Source organism: Notolepis coatsorum (assembly GCF_963971535.1).
Source record: "Notolepis coatsorum genome assembly, chromosome: 5".
Classification (NCBI taxonomy): Eukaryota; Metazoa; Chordata; class Actinopteri; order Aulopiformes; family Paralepididae; genus Notolepis; species Notolepis coatsorum.
The window spans coordinates 97115552-97138051 of record NC_140169.1 but is presented as its reverse complement, the minus strand read 5'-3'; the positions used below and the strand labels follow the sequence as shown (position 1 = coordinate 97138051).

General features: G+C 40.5%; 1 protein-coding gene across 1 annotated transcript in view; it reads right to left on the bottom strand.

The window, feature by feature from the left end:
- The window catches only part of LOC311228279 (solute carrier family 22 member 2-like), a gene marked incomplete at both ends in the record, with an annotated part of 30983 nt that overhangs the window by 4512 nt on the left and 3971 nt on the right, over positions 1 to 22500 (bottom strand). The window contains 4 exons of the mRNA XM_084314187.1: positions 2905 to 3013; positions 3410 to 3624; positions 3941 to 4044; positions 20693 to 20807. Of these exons, the coding sequence (XP_084170313.1) occupies positions 2905 to 3013; positions 3410 to 3624; positions 3941 to 4044; positions 20693 to 20807 (543 nt within the window). The remainder of the gene's footprint in view (positions 1 to 2904; positions 3014 to 3409; positions 3625 to 3940; positions 4045 to 20692; positions 20808 to 22500) is intronic.

Sequence of the window (22500 nt, the reverse complement as noted above, 5' to 3'; positions counted from 1 at the left end):
GTTTGGAGGCAGCTTCCAGGGGAAGTACAGTACAATTCTACCCCATACACACTTTCGGCAGTAGTTCTTTACCAGGCTTTATCTCACGGAGGAGATAAAACTGGGAACGAGGTTAGCGCTGCCATGACTGGAGTCCTCCATGATTGGTTGATCTTATAACCAAACACAAAGCATCACTACATCTTTGTACGTCTACAAGCAACGCTGATCACATAGACTTGCCCCTTGTCAACCCCACGCAATTGAATGCTAAGCAAATGTTGAACACTATGCAAATGAATATTATTAGGCAATTTTTTTTTTTTAAACCCATCTTTTTCATGTAACTTGCATTAATCTGATACCTTTACCCTGCCCTACATCCCTGGTTAACACATTGGGCGCCGGGCATTGTGCCCATCATCATACCCAGTCTGCCACCATTGTAAGCCTATGGAGATGTTTACCTTCTTTGCAGGGCTATAACTTTTTTAATATTATTGCTATATTGACATTACTATGGCCCATTCAACATCGATTATCTATCGTTCCGGATGTGGGAACGTTATATTTTTTCATTCATACATTGTTGTGTTAATACCTTCGAGAATATAAATATGTTTTTAAGCTTTTCTGCTGTAATTCCAAAAACGCTAGTTATAGGCTCTGACGATCGATGATAGATTATCGATTGGCGTTTCTTTCCTATACACGCTATATTAAAAAATTCAAAAGTATATGATCGGTATACATTATGCTTCATCATGCGTAAAGGAAAGGGGGGGGTCGTTTATAATTCCTTGATCGTCAGTAACGGCTTTATTTAGTATGGGTTGATATATTGATCAGACTGATTGCAAACAAGGAAATGGACAATCGGGCTGAAAATAACGTTAGTGTCCTCTTACCGTTCGCCGATGAGACTGGAGGAAAAAGATCCCAATTATTTGACGCCGATCTCCTAGATCCATTTCCGGTTTGTATGGCGCAATAAACGCCGAAATCATATCGATTATTGCATTTAGAAAGCGATCGAAATGCACTCGAGTGTTTGTCTTGACCCACGTAACAAGATATGACTGCCGGAGGGATTTCCTCGATGCACCGACCGCCACTTCCAGTTTGACGTGAGTGTAACTCGCCCGACCATCCACCAGGCGGCGGTATTGAGGCGTTGCAATCTCAGACAGGGTGCCGCTGCAGTTCGGAAGGAGGCTGGATGAATTATGAATGCCATGGCGAACATTTTTTATATTGATCCCAAAAACTATTTACGCCGTTGTTGGCGTTCAACGCATGGCGGGCAATAACGACTTACGCCGTTTATGGCGCACAATGTGTTAACATGAAGCGATTAGCTGCACTCATCATCTCACATTCATTCCCAGTGGATGTGAAGCAGTGGGGTTGTTGGTGGTGCAAACTGGTGGCTGGTAAGTTAGTCTACTAAATAGTTTTCTACACTTTGACCCCAGGAGGCTACTTTGGCCTGTAGAAAAAAGTTGGTTTCCTGACCTAGTTTGCTGCCAATTCTGTTCTGGGTGAAATCTGTTCCTGCCCTACTTCAGGGCATTTGTCACCAGTCAATGTCCGTTTCAGTTTGTCAGCCTGATATGATATTAACTTGTACATGGGTAGCTAGCCAAGATGGCCGACATTCACCAGCTAACGGTTAGCTAGTACTAGTCTATGTCAATGCAGTCCATTTGTGTTTCTAAATACAGTGGAAACTGAAATGATATACGACACCCCAGAATGAAAATGGCATTTAGAATAACCCTGTGTTCCATTCAAAGTTGAAAAATTGGAACTACGACCTCGGCGCGTTCCAGTGCCCAGCTCAGAAAGAAACCATCTAGACGTGTGAAATATGTCGTTTATCTGAGGGCCATGTGACACTGGAAGCAGCTGGTGTTTGTGTGGCTTGTTTCTGAGACAATTAATACGAATATAGTTTAAATCGTCTTTTAAAGATGAAAACAATGTTGTTTACAGTGTATGCTGCCATGTTGAAATGACAAATGTCCCCGACCGCCAAGAACCTTGGTGTTGTCCTTGACGAACGGCTGAACTTCTCTGCTCACATCGCCGCAACAACCAGAACCTGCAGATTCCTCCTGAGCAACGTCAGAAGGATCCGCCCCTTCCTGACAAAAGAAGCCACTCGACTCCTTGTCCAAGCAACAGTCATGTCTCGCCTCGACTACTGCAACGCACTGCTCGCTGGTCTACCGATCACTGCCACCAAATCATTGAACTCATTCAGAACGCAGCGGCCCGCCTGATCTCCAACCTACCAGAGTCAGCCCATGTTACCCCACATCTTAGCGACCTGCACTGGCTTCCCATCGCCGCACAAATTCGCTCCAAGGTCCTCAACCTGGCATATCACGTGGCGAAGGGAACGGCTCCCGCCTCCGGTCAATGGTCTCTAACTACACACCCTCAAGACCCCTACGCTCTGCATCTTCTGGCCGCCTCAGACCCACTCCTATCCGAGCTCCGGGAGGGTCATCAAAGAGAAGCCACCTATTCTCGGTCCTCGTTCCACAATGGTGGAACGAACTTCACACCACAGTTGGGACAGCCGAAACCCGACCAATCTTTCGCCATCGACTAAAAACACACTTCTTCCATCAATATCTGAAATTAAGAAAAAAACTAACCTTCTTAAGGTCTTCTATAATGCACTCTTCCTACTATACTAGTAATATGTATTTACAAATATGCACTCAACACTGCAGCACCCAAGTTTCAGCACTGTTTGATGAACATTGTTACTCGGCTGAAAGAGTCGTACCCTTCCTGTTGACTTGTCACACTGAACTTGTAAGTCGCTTTGGATAAAAGCGAAATAACAAAATGTAAATGTAAATTATCATTCTGTACTGGATACTACCCCTAGACAAACACGTGGACTCTCACCTGATGAAGGTCGGGTACAGTTCAGTGTTGACGAACACCACCATCTCAAAGGCCATGGTGATCCCCAGCCGACCGATGCAGGCCACCACCGTTCTGGACCAGAACATACCTGGATGCACAGAGAGAATACTTGTAGAGCAGTACAAGGTAGTTTGAAAAGGCAGTCAAATAAAGTTAGTCTTCTCTCTCCTCTGACAAGGAGCAGAAAAACTTAAACAAATAGTCTTCCACATTAATTTCTGCTTTATTCAACCACAGGGTTTATACAATTGCATTGGCGGCAGACTAAGGAAAATACTGACCCTACCACCTGTTCCGTGGTGTCTCAAATTGCATAGAAATGCCTACATAATTATTAAATACACCCCGTATTAAATACACCCCGGGAGACCCGACCTCATCCTTTGAACAAGCTGTTCTGTTCCCAATACGTCGCGACCCTGTCAGGAGACCCGACATCATCCTTTGAACAAGCTGTCCCAGTTCCAGTACCACCCTGACTTACTCTCGGGGATGAAGATGATGATGAAGCAGGCAGCTCCAGCTACGATGTTGGCAGCCGCGAATGGCAGCCGGCGACCGATGCGCTCGATAGTGAAGAGGATGAGGAAGGCAGCCGGGAACTCCACTATACCAGCGATCAGGAAGTCTATGTACACATTTCCTCCCAGGATCCCCATTCTCATGATCAGACCTGTGTAGACCACAGCACTGGTGAACCTGATATAGGGAGGGACAGAAAGGAGAAGGGTAGGGCAATTAGAAATGGATGGATGGATGGATGGATGGATGGATGGATGGATGGATGGATGGATGGATGGATGGATGGATGGATGGATGGATGGATGGATGGATGGATGGATGGATGGATGGATGGATGGATGGATGGATGGATGGATGGATGGATGGATGGCTAGATGAATGGATGGATGGATGGATGGATGGATGGATGGATGGATAGACAGATGATGGGTCTTCTTTCCTCTATATCTCTGTATTGTGCCATTAGATGAAGCCATGAACAACAAGTTCTCACCAGTTGTAGCTGAGGATCAAGGTGTGTTTCCTCATGTTCGGTGTTCTGACCAGGTCCATGAAGGAGGCGGTGTTGGAGTCTCCGGCATTATCATCCTTCAGAGTCTGGAGGACAACCACAGACCATGTGAACAATGTCCCTTAAAGGCCCCCTCCAAAAATGTTGTATTTCCTTATGGTTATAGTTTATGGTTTATGGCATTATACTTTGACTATACAAATAGTTATTTGTACAGAACGTATCACCAGAGTACCTCTTTCACATCCTTCCCCTAGAGAGGGAGAGCTGTTCTGTGCTTCCCTGAAATCTGAGTTGCGTGTGTGATGTCACTAATAGGTTGAATCTGTCATGGTTCAATATGTGGTAACTTGACATTTCAGCTACACAGAAAGCTGAGTAAAAGGTATTGACATGTCTTGAAAGAATATAAGCTGCAGACTTGGAATTCCTGGTAAATATCAAAGGGTGCTTGTTGCCTTTTGCATATTCATAGATCCTTGCGTTCTCAATAGGGGTGTAATGGTATACATGTAATAGTCCCGCGCTGTGCATGTCGTGGTTCGGTACGTCCAGCCACGCGAAGAACACGTCTAGTTGTGTTGAATTATTCTGGTCATAGTGCAATGTGCCTTTATTGCCACAAGATGGTACCAAATTATCTTAATAAATGTCTGAGAATGCGACCCTGAAAGAACTGCGTTCTGAAAAGCATTGTGGGAGGAGCTCCATTTGATTACTTGATTACCTCAAGTTCTGAGTCCCCTCCTCTACTCCCTGTATACACATGACTGTGTGGCACAGCGGAACAATAACACAATCATCAAATTTGCTGACGACACAGTAGTGGTGGGCCTGATCTCTGCAAACGACGAGAGGGCCTACCTGGAGGAGGTCAAGGTTCTAGCGGGATGGTGTCAAGAGAACAGCCTCTCCCTGAACGTCAGCAAAACAAAGGAGATGATTGTGGACTTTAGGAGGTCGGGGGTCAGGGACTACAGCCCCCTCAGCATCGACGGGGCACCGGTTGAGAGAGTGAACAGTTTTAAGTACCTCGGAGTCCACATATCCGAGGACTTGACATGGACCTCACACATTGACAGTAGGGCTGTCCCGATCACGTTGTTTTGCTCCTGATCCGATCCCGATCATGTGATTTTGAGTATCTACCGATACCGATCTTTCCCGATCCGATCAAAAAAAAAAAAAAAAAAAATTATTTGTATTTCTTTAACTTTTTTTTTATTCAACAAACATGACCATGTTCATGTCTTAAACTCATACTGAGGCCTTAGTTTTGGTTTTAAATTGCATATCATCATTCATTTATTTATTGTCACACAGAGCAAAAAAAATTATTTGGGTCTGAGAGTTTGGCTGGTATGCCGTTCTGCAGCTGGATACTATTGGTTTGTTTTAATAATAATAATAATAACTTTATTTGTATAGCACTTTTCATACAGAGGTTGCAGTTCAAAGTGCTTCACAACAGTAAAAAATACAGGCATAAGTGGGCATAAAAAGATAGACAGGTAGCAAGGTATGGCAAATCACAGTGTTTCACATTAGGATCTAGCATCCCAATAGGCTCTCCGCTTATAGTTTTCAGTAACACAAATAGTAAAAATTGTTTAAAATGATTCAGTTTAAAAATAGTCAAAAAATTATAAAAATAGAACGGACATAAAAAATACAGGCATGAGCGAGCATAGCAAGGTATGGCAAATCACAGTGTTTCACATTAGGATCTAGCATCCTAATAGGCTCTCTATTCAGTCATACAAATAATCACAGTGTTTCACATTTGGATCTAGCAAATAATAAAAATAGTTTAAAATGATTCAGTTTAAAAATAGTCATCAGTAAAAAGTAAAAAGTGCAATAACCGACACATGAATTTGATAGGCAGTGTATAAGAGTAGGCAGGGTAAGAATAGTGCAGGTAAATACAAGTTGTGTCAGGATATCCCTGATGTTTCCTCTTGCCACTAGGTGGCAGCAGATATCTATCAGTGAAATGCCTGAGCAAAGAGATAGGTTTTAAGCTGTCTTTTAAAGATGTCTAGCGAGTTGGCTTCCCTGATGTTTTGGGGTAGTTTGTTCCATAGTTTTGGGGCATAGTTGATAAAGGCTGCATTACCGATCCTCTTTTGACTGCTTCTGGGAGCCTCTAGTAGTCCAGCAGCTGATGATCGCAGTGTTCTTGCTGGTGTGTAATTTATTAGAGTGTTGGCGATGTAGCTAGGTCCCTGTCCATTTAGAGCTTTGTATGTAAGGAGAAGGACCTTAAAGTCAATTCTAAATGTTACAGGAAGCCAGTGTAAAGCAGCTAAGACTGGACTAATGTGCTCTCTCCTTTTGGTTCTAGTTAGCAGTCGGGCTGCAGAGTTTTGGATTAGCTGAAGCCTCTCTGTGGTTTTCTTAGGGAGACCTGTGAGAAGTGCATTACAGTAGTCTAACCGGCTAGATATTAATGCATGAATTAGCTTCTCAGCATCGTTCTGATTAATAAATGGTCGTACTTTTGCTATATTTCTGAGATGTAAGAACAATGTTTTCGTCACTTTGCTAATATGAGAATTGAAGTTCAGTTCTGAATCTATGATAACCCCAAGACTAGTGACCTCAGATTTGATCCAAGGGGTTAGTCCCCCCAGGTTCTTTATTAATGTTTCTTTTTTAGTTTTGGAGCCGATAATTAGAATTTCAGTTTTGTTCTCGTTTAGTTTCAGGAAGTTCTTACTCATCCATTTATTTATTGCCAGTAAGCAGTCTGTAATGGAGCTAATCGCTGTATCTTTTGGTTCAGCAGATATGTACAGTTGTGTATCATCCGCATAGCTATGGAAATCTACATTATGTTCTCTGATTATATCACCCAGCGGTAACATGTAAAGGGAGAAGAGTAAAGGACCTAAGCAACTCCCTTGTGCAACTCCATAGTTGTTGTCGTATATATCAGACATGTGATCTCCTAGTTTAACATCGAATTTCCTCCCTCTGATGTATGTTTTAAACCAGCCCAGCACATGTTCTGAGAAACCGACATGGTTTTCAAGACGATCGATTAGAATATCGTGATCGATTGTATCAAATGCTGCACTGAGATCTAACAGGATAAGGATGGAGATCTTATTCTCGTCAGAGTTTAGTCTGAGGTCACTGATTATTTTGGTGAGGGCAGTTTCAGTGCTATGATATTTTCTGAATCCTGACTGAAATTCTTCTAAGATGTTGTTTTCTTCAAGAAAGGAATTTATTTGAACTGAAACTATCTTTTCAAGTACTTTACTAATGAATGGTAGGTTGGATATTGGACGATAATTTGCCATTTCATTACTATCCAAGTTAGGTTTTTTTAGTAATGGCTTTACAACTGCTGTTTTAAAGGCATCTGGGAAAATACCAGTCCTAAGGAAAGTGTTTATGATATCTAGCACAGGGCTTGAAACACTATTAAACACCCGTTTGAAGAAAGCTGTAGGTATAGGGTCAATGTCTGAGGTGGAGGAGTTACATTCTGAGACAGTTTTGCAGAGTACATCTAATGTGATGCATGTGAAACTTCTCATGGTTACATTGCACGGTTTGCCGCAATCAGCTTTATTTCCATCATGAGTAATCAAGGTTATTTTGTTGTTAAAGAATAGTGCAAGTTCTTCACACTTAACCGTTGATGACTGAGGAGGTGTATGGGGCAGTGTTGAGTAGTACATTAATAGTGGAAAAAAGGATTCTGGAGTTTCCAGCATTTTCTGTAATGATTTTAGAGAAGTAATCTTTCCTTGCTAAGCGGATGGTTTTATTATAAGCAGTTAAAGCATCTTTGTATATATCACAGCATATGGTGGTTTTTGTTTTTCTCCATTTTCGCTCCGCTGCACGACATTTCCTTTTTCTTTGTTGACCGTATTATAGTTCTACCAGGGCGAGGCTCTAGTTTTGTTCTTTTTCGTTTTTAATGGGGCGACAGAATTTAATATAGATGACATTGCATTATTGAGATTTTCTACCATTTCATCTAGAGAGCTGTCATGATTGTGTGGTTCATGTAGTCTGATAAGATCAATGAACTTTGATTCAGCCTTGTCGTTTAGGAGCCTCTTTTTAACTATGATTTCTTTTTTTGTTTTAGTAAGGGTTATTTGAGTATCAAAAAATATACAGTGATGGTCGGAGAGAGGTAATTCAGTTATTGAGATATTTGTTATGCTTAGCCCAGTTGTTGTTATAACTAAGTCTAGTGTATTCCCAAGCCTGTGAGTTGCATTTGTTATATGCTGTATTAGGTCAAAGCTATCCAGTAGATTTTTTAGTTCTATAGTTTTGGAGTCTGTTTTCTTATTAAAATGGATGTTCAAGTCTCCATTTAGGATCACCTTATCATATCCGGTAACACATAGTGAGATCAGTTCAGAAAGCTCCTGTATAAATATTGGTGAGTGTCTAGGCGGGCGGTATATTGTGACAATAATAGTTGATTCTGTTTTGAGTTCAATGGCAAGATATTCCATTGACATGAACTCGCCTATAGTTCTGTGATTCTAAACAAGAGTTTTGAGGAGAAGATTGCTGCAACTCCTCCGCCCCTTTTATTTTTTCTGGGTATTTGAAAAAAGTTATAGTCTGGTGGACAAGCTTCTATCATTATTGATGTAGCTGTGTCATTATTTAGCCATGTCTCTATGGGCAGATGCAATCTAAGTTATTTTCTTTAATCAGATCATTTACTAAGAATGTTTTATTATTCAGTGATCTGACATTTAGGAAAGCTAATTTTATTTGTTGGACTTCTTTAGAGGAGGTCTGCTTTGGCTTGACCTTGATGGCCCTGAGGTTAATAGCAGGTAAACGCATTGATGGCGTATATTTTTCACCATGCCATTGGCTGGTTATGATTACCGGTATGTTTTGAGAGATGGCATGGCAATTGTGCTATACTGCACCGTACTGACTGTACTGTGCTTTCGGGGACATTTGATCAGACGAGATGGCCTTGTGTGATATGGGGGGGGGGGGACGCCTTGTGCTGCTGCTGCACCTCGTGGTGAGATTGTGTCCTTCGTGATTATCTCTCGGTGCTGGTATGAGTTTGATATTCTTGGAGGCCATTAAGGCATGACGCATGTTTGCTGCTAGGAGCCTTGAACCTAAGCGATTTGGGAAGAAGCCATTTCTTTGAAAACGTTCTGGGTTATTCCAGAAAACATTGAAGTTGTCAATGAATTTCAGGCCGTGTACAAGACATGCAGACCCTAACCATGAATTAAAATTTAGGAGTCGACTGAAGGCTTCTTGTCCTCTGCGAAAGCATGCAATTGGTCCACTGATGGACACATCAGTGTCTATGTACACAGACTGATGTTTTGGCAAAATTCTTCTGCTCTGTGTGACAATAAATAAATTAATGATGATATGCAATTTAAAATCAAAACTAAGGCCTCAGTATGAGTTTAAGACGTGAACATGGTCATGTTTGTTGAAAAATGGCAGATTTTTTATTTATTTTTTTTGCCGATCCCGATCTTCGGAAAATCACGTGATCGGCCCCGATCCCGATCACGTAATCGGATCGGGACATCCCTAATTGACAGTGTTGTGAAGAAGGCACGGCAACGCTTCTACTTCCTCAGACGCCTAAGGAAGTTCCAAGTCAGTCAGAAGATCCTTAAGAACTTCTACTCATGCACAATAGAGAGCATCCTGACTGGCAATATCACCTCCTGGTTTGGGAATAGCACCGCACAAGACCGTAGCAGACTACAGAGAGTGGCCCGCTCAGCCGAATGCACAATTGGAGGGGGGCTTCCCACTCTCCAGGGCATTTACAACAAGCGGTGCATGGGCAAGGCTAAGAGAATTATCAAAGACTCAAGCCACCCAAACAACTGCCTCTTTGAACTGCTGCGGTCAGGCAAGCGATACCGGAGTCTCATGGCAAGCACAGAGAGACTCAGAAGAAGCTTCTATCCCCAGGCCATCAGGATGCTCAACGAACAATAACACTATGTAACAACCATCAAATGCACTCACAGCACACACATCCACACGCACACACTCACTTTAAACATACAACTCACTGCAGCACCCACTTTAACCACTTTAGTACACCTAAGCACACTTTATATTTATCTGTAAAGAATTTGCACTACAACCCTCATACCTAATACTTCATTACACCTTACTGTAAATTATATTGTACCTAAATTGTACCTCATCCCACTTCTGCTTTGCACTGTATAGTATATTGTATGGTAACTCAGTTACTTCTACTCTACATAGAGCATTGTATATATGTACTGTATATACTGAAAATTTTTGTCTACGTACTTGACTTCTATTTTATACTTTTATACTGCTATACTTATTTTATTATCTATTTTTGCCTAGCACAGTCTCTGGAGCGAAACAGAAAGAAGCATTTTGTATAAAAGTATTCTGTACTTCTATATGACAAGATTGACAACTAATAAAGAAACTTGAACTTGAACTTGAACTTGAACTTAAACTACAGAAAAGAGCTATTAGAATAATAAACAAAGCTAGTTAACTTGAATCAACAAATCCATTATTCATAAAGTCCTGCACATAAGAATTTGTAGATATGGTGTACATAAAAACCTTGGAAATTATTTTTCGTGCTAAGAGTAAAAGCCTACCAGTTTGTATTCAATGTCTCTTTCAACCAAGAGAAGGAAAGTATCATTTAAGAGGGTTGTGTATTCTTAAAACATGTAAAAAGGTAAGAACTAATGTAAAAGCTAGATGTGTTTCAATTCTGGGAGTTAAATGATGGAATAGCCTTAGGGACGGGTTGAAGTTGTGTACTTCTCAGGGGAGATTTAAAAAAGCCTTAAAGGATCAAATAATTCAGGAGTACAGTTTTGAGTAAAACATCAAACATTTGTTTTTTTCTTAAAAAAAAGTTATATCTTGCAGCATTATTTTAAGTTTTTCTTTCTTATATTAAAATATATTTCGTTTTTAAGAATTTGTAAAGGATAGGCAAAAATAAGCATGTGCCTATTCCTTTTTTTCGGTCGTTGATTTTGGATTTTGTGTGTGAGCTTGCCTTATTATGTACATTTGTGATTTTCTATATATATATATATTTTTTTTTTGCAAGTCCATAGGGGTGTTTTTGATTTGTCTGTAAATAAGACCGTCAAATAAAAAACTTCATCCATTCATTCATTGATAACATTACAGGAGAACGTTTGACCTCCCTGATCTACATAATACATAACAGATAAAGATCTTGGCAAGGATTGGATGGAATATGCATCATGGTAGCACCAGGGGAGAAGGTAATAGACAAAGGTTTGTTTTGACAACTTTATAATATATAATAAGCAACTTTGAAAACAGTGCCGTTCAGGTCTGTGTCTCCCGGGACCGACCAGGTTTGGGTCTGACATGTCTCGGTTCTGTGTGGGCTCAGCTGTCTTTGTAATTGCTACATGAGTAGTCATACAAATGTTTATATTTTCTCACTTCTTCTGATAATCTTTATTGTAATTGGTTCATGGTACAAATTCAATGTAACTATCAAATTCAATGTAACTATCAATATCAATCACGTTAGCTTGCTATTTTTGGACCCTGTGGAAATGTACTCTACAGACAGGAGCTCAACCCCATTGACTTTGTTTGTGGCTAACTATCCCAAGCGCACACAGCCTAACAGACTCATAATATTAATTTAGCAAAGATATATGGCTTAGGTATTTAAAAACATTGTCCCATGAGCCCAGACTGTTGTTCTTGACTTTGTCTCACAGACAAAAACGCATTAACTACTAGGGATTAATGCTGCACGTCAATCTGCCAAACATAACAAGGCTAACACATTATTCATTTTCCTCTTTTCTTTTCTTTCTCCCCCTCTCGCGTTCTTGACCAGACAGCAGATTGTCTAACATTCAAGTAGAGGTGGACTGAGTTGTAAACATTTCTCATTTCTCTGATGGACAGAGACCACGAAAGTCAGGAGACACAGGGGTGACAACATGCACATCCCACGCCAGGTGGGATGGTTAGTTTATGTTTTGCATTGTTGTCAACTAGGGATGCTCGATATTGGCTTTTTTACCGATACCGATATACCGATATTGTCCAACTCTTAATTTCCGATACCGATATCAACCGATATCACATTTTTTTTTTTTGAACTTTCTTTTATTTTGTGTCATATTGAACATCACATTGCATTAATCATACAGTATAATATACTTGATTCACATAGTCAATGACATTTGTTACTCAGGCTCTTCCCTCTTATTCAATTTGTTTAAGGTATTCAGCGTAATCAAAATAAGCTGTATAATCCGAGTACGCCTCTTAAACAACCCAGTGGGGAGGGATTTTTACAATATTTTTTTTTATGATTTTTTGTAGGATAAGAAACTAAAAAATAAATAGAGAAATAAATTTAGCAAAAGGAAAAAAATATATACTTTAACAGAAAAAAAAAGAACAACAAAAAAAGAAAAGAAAAAAAAAGAGAGAGAGGGCGTCAGGCTCATGCTAATGTATCTCCAGGTACAAGGTTACAAGTGACCATCTCTGCATAAACATATCTTTTTTCAGTTGCAATTGTGCAGTCATTTCTTCCATTGTATACATCTGTCTCAGTCTCTTGGTCCATTGTTTGATTGTCGGTGGTTGATTTTGTAGCCATGCCATAGTTATCATTTTCCTTGCTATTAACAGTATCACTCTCAAGATATATAACGTATCTCCATAGTATGTGCCTTTCGGTATACATCCCAAGATATAGTACGATGGATTCAGAGGTAAGTCAAGATCTAGAATGGTTTTAATCTCATTTTTGATATTCATCCAAAATGTCTGCACCCTTGGACAGTCCCAGAAAATATGTGTATGATCTCCGATCATTCCACATCCTCTCCAACATAGTGGTGAGGACCCACCAGCAAATCCGGAGAGAACTTGAGGAGTCCTAAAGTACCTGACCTTGACCTTCCAGTCAAACTCCTTCCACATTGGGCTATTTGTGATTTTATGATTGCTTGAATGGCTGTCCTCCCATTCTTCATTTTCTATGATCACATTAGCTTCCAACTCCCATTTTTCTTTAATATAGGTGGTGTCTCCTGGATCGTCTAGTTGTAACATGTTGTAAATATTGGATATCTGCTTTCTTTCCATCAAGTTTTTTTCTATTGTGTTTATAAAGTACCGCTCCACATTTGTTGGTGGTCTCTTAATTGCTTCCCACTCACTGTGAGTCATTACATAGTGTCTTATTTGAAAGTATCTAAACATGTCTTTCGAAGGTAGATCAAAACATTGCTGTAGCTGTGCAAACGATTTAAAACAGTCTCCTTCCATTAATTGATTGATAGTAACCAGGCCCAAATCCGCCCATTTTTTAAAACCCCCATCCTCCATAGCTGGCCGGAATTCTGTATTGTCTGCTATTGGCATGGCCCTAGATATTGATCGTGGACCTCCCCCCTTTTTCCTTACACTTTCCCATACCTTTAATGTATTTGTAATCCATTTGTTACCAATCTTAATTTTTTTCCAGTATGCTTTCCCCAGGAATATTATGGATCTGAGAGGGGTCTTTGGAATTGAGTTTTGCTCAATCTGTACCCATCCTGAGTCTAGGTCCTTTTGTATCCAATGCACAAGTATGCGTAATTGAGCTGCCCAGTAGTAGTTTCTTAGGTTTGGTAGACCAAGACCACCCTTGTTCTTTGGCAAACATAGTGTTTTAAGCCTTACTCTAGGTTTTTTCCTCTGCCAGATAAATTTGGATAGGAGTTTATCTAACCTTTTAAAGGTAGTGGCAGGTATTGGTATAGGTAGAGACTGGAAGAGAAAAATAAGTCTAGGTAGCACATTCATTCGAATTGATTCTATTCTTCCCACTAGGGAGAGAGGTAAAATGTCCCATCTGGCCATGTCTGATTTGATTTGTACAATCAACTTTTCGTAGTTTGCTTGATATAACTGATTGCTGCTGGGAGTCAAAATGATTCCTAAATACCTGAATCCGTCTCTAGCCCAATGGAAGGGTGCTATACTATTCAGATGTATTGGCCATGTTCCCACTATCATCATGGCTTCTGATTTGGTCTCATTTATCTTATAACCCGACAGTTCGCCGTAATTTCTTAAATCCATCATTATGTTTGGAATTGATTCTAAAGGGTTTTTGATATAAAGTAAAATGTCATCAGCAAATAGCGAGATCTTGTGTGTAATGCCTTTTTGGTCATCTATTCCCTGTATCTGAGGGTTTGATCTAATCATCTCCGCTAGTGGCTCTATGCCAATCGCGAATAGTAATGGAGACAAAACGTCTCCTTGGCGTGTCCCTCTCTGTATGTCAAAGAAGTGAGAGCAGTGACCATTCACCCTTACTCTAGACTTAGGATTTTTATATAAACATTTTATCCATTCTATAAATGTGTTATTGAATCCCATACCTTTCAATGTTAGTTCAAGGTACAGCCAATCAACTCTATCAAATGCCTTCTCGGCATCTAAGCCGAGAAGCATTGATGGTTCTTTTCGAAATCCAGCCACTGTTTGCAGATTTAAAGTTCTTCTGATGTTGTTAGCACCCTGTCGACCAGTGATAAAGCCAGTCTGGTCTGGGTGTATCAGTTTTGTTATATGTTTCTGTATTCTTTTTTTAAGTATAGATGTCAATATCTTGAAATCGTTGCAAAGGAGACTTATGGGCCTATAGGAACTACATCTTGTGGGGTCTTTACCTTCTTTATGTATTACCGAGACAATAGCTTCTGACCAGCTTCCTGGTGGATCTCTCTCAGATAGGGCATAGTTATAAACTACACTTAATACTGGTGTTAATTGTTCAGTGAAATGTTTATAAAATTCATTTGAAAACCCATCTGTACCTGGTGATTTATTGTTCTTAAGCATCTGAATAGTTTCCCCTATCTCCTTCTCCGTAATAGGGGAGGTTAGCTCATCCGCCTCATCTGGGGATAGTTTAGAAAGTTTAAGGTTATCTAAGAAGTTGTTGATTTTTTCTTTCTTGTTTTCCAATTGCTGTGCTTTGTAGAGGTCGGTATAGTAATCTGCAAATGCATTAGCAATTTCTTGCGTTTGCATTACTTCCATGTGTGTGCTGGGGTGTTTAATCTTTGGAACTATCCGACTTGACTGTATTTTGTGGAGCTGGAATGACAGTAGCTTGCTTGCCCTATTTCCCATCTCATAGTAATTCCTACCAGCAAATCTAAGGGCTCCTTCCGCTTTGTATGTCAACAGGTCATCTAGTTTTTGTTTGCAGGTTAGTAGAGCTTTTAAATCTTCTTCATCTCTGTTCAGTTTATGTTTCCTTTCTAGTATTTTTAACTCATTTTCTAGGTTCTGCTGTTTTTCATTTCGCTGTTTCTTTAGTGCACTTGAAATTGAGATAATTTTACCTCTCATTACAGCCTTTGCCGCGTCCCATAAAATTGATGGTGAGACATCCCCCTTATTGTTGAGATCAAAATAACTCTTCAGTTCTTCACTTATCCTCTCCCGTGTGTGAGAGTCAGACAGCATGGATACATTGAGCCTCCAATATTTAAAGATTTTATTGGTACTGAGGTTAAGTTGAAGAGTTAGAGGTCCATGATCTGAGATGGTCGCTGGTTCAATGATACATGATTCAACTTTGTCAATATCTTGCTTGGAAATACAGAAGTAATCTATCCGAGAGTAGCTACCATGGACCCCAGACCTAAAGGTAAAGTCTTTCTGCCTAGGATGGTGGAAACGCCATGCATCTATAAGTCCAAATTCTTTTATCATTGCATTCAGTGATCTAGATTTTTTTGAAATGGGTCCACAATCTACAGGCAGTTTGTCTACTTTTGGATTTAGTACACAGTTGAAATCACCGGCCATAAGGATAATTCCTTTGGCATTACCAGCCAAAAGTGAGGCTATACCTTTAAAGAAATTGGGGCAGTCTTCATTTGGTGCATATATATTTAGAAAGGTTATGATTGATCCTCCTATTGACCCCAGGACCATAACATATCTGCCCTGGTCATCTGTAATTTCCTTTTCTTTGGTGAAGTATACTGATTTGTTAAATAGAATAGCCACTCCTCTCTTTTTCCCTGTTTGACAGGACGCACTATACACCTGGCCCACCCATTCTCTCTTCAGTTTCTGGTGTTCGTTCATTGATAAGTGCGTTTCTTGAATGAATGCTATAGAGCACTGCATTTTCTTAAGTTGTCCAAAAAGTTTTTTCCTCTTTATTGGGTTGTTAAGACCATTTATATTGTAACTAATACATTTAAGGCTTGTCATAATGTCATTGTATTTCGTATGTACAACATAGATCTATCTTCCATAGTATATGAGCTTGAGGCATTTGTCAAAGAGTATACAATACAATATACAATATACAAGTATACTACTATATATACCGATATCACATTTTAATGCCGATATCGGCCGATAATATCGGTAGGCCGATAATATCGGACATATAGAAATGTAAAAAAAATTAAATAAAAATTGAAAACCGATACCGATATTTTACGATATCACATTTTAATGCCGATATCGGCCGATAATATTGTCAACTAATGTATGTTTTGATGGATGTGTCTGTCTCACTCTCTCTCTCTTTCTCTCTCTCTCTCTTGTTCTCTCTCTCCCTCTCTCTTTCTCTCTCTCTCTCCCCTCCACCCCCTCCCCCTTTTTGTTTTCTGTTGTTGCTCTTTGTTTTTTGTTTTATCTCCTCTCCACAATGCGGACACAATGCTCACCTCACCTCTACCTCAATTTTTATTTATCTCTTAGATGTGATCTATGAGTAACCCTAATGTATTTCAAAGAGGATCAGTTGGGGCTCCTATTAGGATGGTGAGTTGGAATGTGCGTGGACTCTGAGGGCTACTGAAACGAGCCAGAGTGCTATCACACCTTAACTCAATCAGCGCCAGGGGTCGGGGCGCTAGAACGCAATCGCTTTAATCAATGGGGAGACTGCGACATTAAAAATATATTTTATATTATAGCTATGGGTCTAATACACCCATCGATTGTCAGTGAGTTGCTTCCAGTCAACATGCACAAAACAGATTGTTTTTTCATCCGTACATTTCCGTTTTATACCGTTTTGAATATGAATATAGTTTGGGTGCTTCTGAGTAATTCCAGGAAAAGACGCGATAATAGCGTTTTAGTGGAATACACTTATCACGTTGTAATACCCATTCCCAATGATAACATCAGGCTGGATGGATGAAAAATGAATGGATATAGCTAATAAAATAAATAACAATTAAAACCCGACTTTTCTCGTGATTGGCGCTGAACGGTTGGCGAGTTAACCCGACTTTTCTCGTGAGAGAGTATGCCAGATCCCCCAGCCCAGAGCTATATGCCAGCAGAGTGAAAGTGCAAACAGAATTTGATTTACTTTCCACAAGAAAAGCAGAATATCTTCTCAGACAGACTAAAGGCACATACTATGAATATGGCGATAAAGCTGGCTCTCCAACTTAAGCGTCAGTCAACCTCACATGTCATTTCTCAAGTCTATGACTCCGGTCATTCTCTAACCAATGACCCTCGGCCCTCTGAGATAAATTCAGTCTTCACTTCTTTCTATTCAAATCTCTATAAATCCGAACCACCTGCCAATAACACTAGAATGGAAACTTTTTTTGATGGTCTAGATTTCCCCACTATAGATCTGAACTGTAAGAATAGCTTGGAGTCCCATACAATTAGAGGAAATTGTTTCTTGTCTTAAATTAATGCAAAACAACAAAGCACCAGGCCCAGATGGTTTCCCGGTTGATTTTCATAAGAAGTTTCCTCATTTATTCGCCCCCTTATTATTAGACATGTTTAATTACTCACTGGAAGAAGGCTCCCTCCCTCCAATTCTGAATCAGGCCACAATCTCACTCATACTCAAGAAAGACAAGAAACCAGAAGAGTGCAGTAGCTGGAGACCAATAAGTTTGTTGAATTCAGACGTAAAGCTGCTGGCGAAAGTTCTGGCACACCGTTTGGACCCATGTCTCCCAGATATTATTTCTGATGACCAAACAGGCTTTGTCAGGGGAAGGCAACTATCAACCAATATCAGTAGGCTGTTAAATATTGTGCTCTCCCCTGACAACTCGCAAACTGCGGAATTGGTTATTGCACTGGACGCAGAAAAGGCTTTCGACCGCGTTGAGTGGGAGTATTTGTTCTCAGTTTTAGGGAAATTTGGTTTCGGGCCAAAATTCATCTCTTGGATACAACTTCTATACTCCGCCCCTACGGCCTGTGTAATCACCAATTCTCAGAGGTCTGATTATTTCCCCTTAACGAGAGGAACACGACAAGGCTGCCCACTCTCTCCTTTGCTCTTTGCCTTAGCAATTGAACCATTATCAATCGCCCTCAAGTCCTCCCTGCTTTTCACTGGCATTTATAGAGCTGGACGGGAACATCGGGTATCTCTCTATGCTGACGACCTCTTGCTCTATGTCTCGGATCCGTGCAACTCTGCAGAAAATATCTTACAAATCCTAACATCTTTTGGCTCGTTCTCAGGTTATAAGTTAAACATCAGTAAAAGTGAGTGTTCTCCTATAAATGAGGCAGCTAAGCAAATCCCCCAAAGCTCTTTACCATTTTGTTTGTCGCAGAACGGTTTCCATTACCTGGGTATTATCATAGCCCACTCCCTCTCTTTGTTAATTAGGGACAACATCACAAAATTAGTCATGGATATTAAATCTGATCTGAAACGGTGGGACTCTCTCCCTATCTCTTTGGCAGGCAGAATTAACTCTGTTAAAATTAATATTCTGCCAAGATTTTTGTTTATTTTTCAATCCCTCCCGGTGTTCTTACCTAAATAATTTTTTCAAATGTTAGACAAAACTATTTCTACTTTTATCTGGGCGGGCAATAGTCCAAGGGCACACAGAGCGCTTCTCCAGAAAAGCAAAAGTGAAGGTGGTCTTGCACTGCCCAACCTTCTACACTACTACTGGGCAGCAAACCTTCAGAGAATTCAAAAATGGTCAAATGTCCATAATCTCAACTGGTGTATAATGGAGAGCCACTCTGTATGTCCGTCATCTTTGATGGCGCTTGTCTGTGCCCCCCTGACCTCTCGTTGTCCTGATCACATAAAAAACCTGGTTGTAATTTCCACACTGAAAATCTGTAACCAGTTTAGGAAACACTTTAGGCTTAAGACAGCTTCCCCGATCTGCAACAATCACCTATTTAAACCTTCCAGCTCAGATACAGCTTTTAACTTATGGAGAGAGAGAGGTTTGACCCGTTTTTCAGACTTATATCTAGAGGGCTCATTTGCCTCTTTCGAAGATCTCCGAGCTAAGTTTAACTTACCCCATTCTCATCTATTCCATTATTTTCAGGCCTGTGACTACGCTCGTACCCACCTTATACCTTTTCCTCAGTCCCCAACAGCAACAGGCTCAGTAGTCAACAAGATACTCTCTCTTCCCAAGGCACAAGGCGGGATCTCGATTATATATGATCTTATATCCTCACTGGAAGTGTTCTCGCTTGCAGGGGTTAGAGGTAAATGGGAAGCAGAGGTTGACTTGGCTGATGAACCGTGGGACGAGGCAGTCTTTAGGGTCAATAATACATCCTCATGTGCTCGTTTAAGTCTAATTCAGTTCAAGATCTTGCACAGGGTTTATTTTACAAAAGCTTTTTTTTTTTTTTTTAGACCTTTTTCCAGACGCGAACGATATCTGTGATAAGTGTGGCCTGTCACCTGCCAATCACACCCATATGTTCTTCTCCTACCCCAAGCTGGCTGAGTTCTGGTCTTGTTTTTTCAACACGCTAGGCAAAGCCATAAACATCAACCTAGAGCCATGCCCCTTGGTAGCCATCTTTGGGGTGCCCCTCACACCAGCTGGTTTCTCCAGGAAGGAACTAGACATTGTAGCCTTCGCCTCACTCATAGCCCGTAGACGTATCCTCCTGCACTGGAAAAGCCCAAGCCCACCGTCCATCACCTCCTGGCTCAAGGACTTGATGTCATATCTTTCGTCGGAAAAGGTAAAGTACTCTCTAAGAGGCTCAATTGCCAATTTTTATGATAGATGGCAACCTCTAATCACATTCATAAACACTCTCACATCCCTTGACCCTGACTGATCCTAAAGAAATACTGATCCTAAAGAAATACTCCTTCTCTGAGGTGAGCACCTCAGATACTCTGTTGTAAACTCCGCCCCACTGTATATATTTTTTTCCTGGTTATTTATTATTATTACTATTATTATTATTATTATTATTATTATTATTATTACTTCTTTATTATTAGAATTTTTTATTATTATATATATATATATATATATATATATATATTTTTTTTTTTTTTTTTACTTTCTTTTTGTTTGTTTTCGATTTTGCTTATTTTTTAATTATCTTTGTTGTTTTTTGTCGTTCCTAGTCAATTTCAGTCCTGTCCGTGTCTCGATGTCCCATAAAAGCAAAAAAAAATAATCATGGTGATATGTTAAATATTTATAATCAACCTATGCTTCTCTGTACCACCTATGTTTCACCAATAAAAGATATATATTAAAAAAAAAAAAACGATCCCAAGCTAGTAACAGCTTCATGGGATAGTTTATTTTGTCCCAAAAAACTATGCCACCAATCAACATCATCATTGGTAAAAATAAGAAATAGGACTAGGGTTCCAAAAATCTTAAGAACCTGTCACCCCCCATTCTACTGTACCTCGATGTTCTTGGACAGTGTCATCTTGTTCTCCTTGGCCATGGCCTCAGTGATTTCCACAGCTTCTGATGACCTGTTCTGAGAGAGGAGCCACCGGGGAGACTCTGGGATCATCCTAGAAGACAGAATTACTCTAAAATTACAAAATATGCAGGTAAACTCTAAACAATTACTCTAGTGTAGTGGTTCAGATCCCCACCTCTGGAACCACATGTACCCCCTAGCTGGCCTGGGATCAGATCCCACTAGAATCTCCCCCACTCTGTCTCCATCTCAGCCGTCCTACTGTCTCAAAAAAGAACTTTCTCTCCTGTGTCTCCATCTCAAACTTTCTACTGTCTCAATAAAGAACTTTATCTCATGTGTCTCTCCTACTCTGTCTCCCTGGCAGCCTTCCTACTGTCTCAATAAAGAACTGTCTCTCTTGTGTCTCCCCTACTCTGTCTCCCTTGCAGCCTTCCTACTGTCTCAATAAAGAACTGTCTCTCTTGTGTCTCCCCTACTCTGTCTCCCTGGCAGCCTTCCTACTGTCTCAATAAAGAACCGTCTCTCTTGTGTCTCCCCTACTCTGTCTCCCTGGCAGCCTTCCTACTGTCTCAATAAAGAACTGTCTCTCTTGTGTCTCTACTCTATCTCCCTATCAGCCTTCCTACTGTCTCAATAAAGAACCTTCTCTCCTGTGTTTTTTAAGCTGCTTTTTAAATTGTGCAATATGTTTACTCATTTTGATGTATTCAGGTAAATCATTCCACAACTTCACTCCACAAATGGATGTGCACATGATTTTCAGCATAGTATGTACCATTGGTTGTTTATGGTGGCAATGTGCAGAGAATCTAACTAGTTCAGCTAGCATGGTGGTGCTGTGCTTTGTTTTTTCCCCAACACAAATGTGTTGTTTCTTTGACAAAAGTTAGTTTTCACAGGAAATATAATGTCGCCTTTGTCCTTTAAATTCAGTAAAGATAAATTAGTAACGGGAGTTGATGACCAACTCTCCCTAAAAGAAAATCAATAAATAAATAAAATCAGACAGAAATGAAAACAGGGATATCTCAGAGAGGAAGAGGGTGTAGGGAGGGTATCTCACCAGTAGTAAGAAAGGGAGAGGGTGTAGGGAGGGTATCTCACCAGTAGTAAGAAAGGGAGAGGGTGTAGGGAGGGTATCTCACCAGTAGTAAGAGAGGAAGGTCAGTGAATACCACGATCACAACACCAGAGGGAGCTCCACAAATCATGTTAAACCCAGATTCGGCTCAAATAAGGGACTAAACACGTTTCGCAATTATGCCACATCAATGTGGAACGCCCTACCCAAAGCTGTAAAGGAATGTGGATCACTACCCACTTTCAAAACCTCTCTCAAGGGACACCTACGGGAGACTGCAATTCAACACTGGCCCCTGTAAATATCCTAACCCAACCCCCTCCAATGTACAGTCATTTACCTAGTATGGTTTTGTCAATAGTCCAATGTACAATTTTGTTTGTTTGTACAGTGTCTCCCCCCCCCCCCCCTCAATGTACAGTTTTGCTTGTTTATACAGTGTGCCCCCCCCCCCCCCCCCCCCCAACCACCTCCAATGTAGATTACCCAGTATGGTTGACAATATCCCAGTGTATCCAACCCCCCCCCCCCCCCCCCCCCACCCAACCTCCTCCAATGTACAGTTTCTACGTCAAATGTATATACTCCCTTTTCTTGACTCCTTCTGTATCACAAACAGTACTGTATTTGCAAATCTGGTATGTCATAAATGTATAGATGTAGCAGTACTGACTATCTGTATGTCATGTATGTCATATAT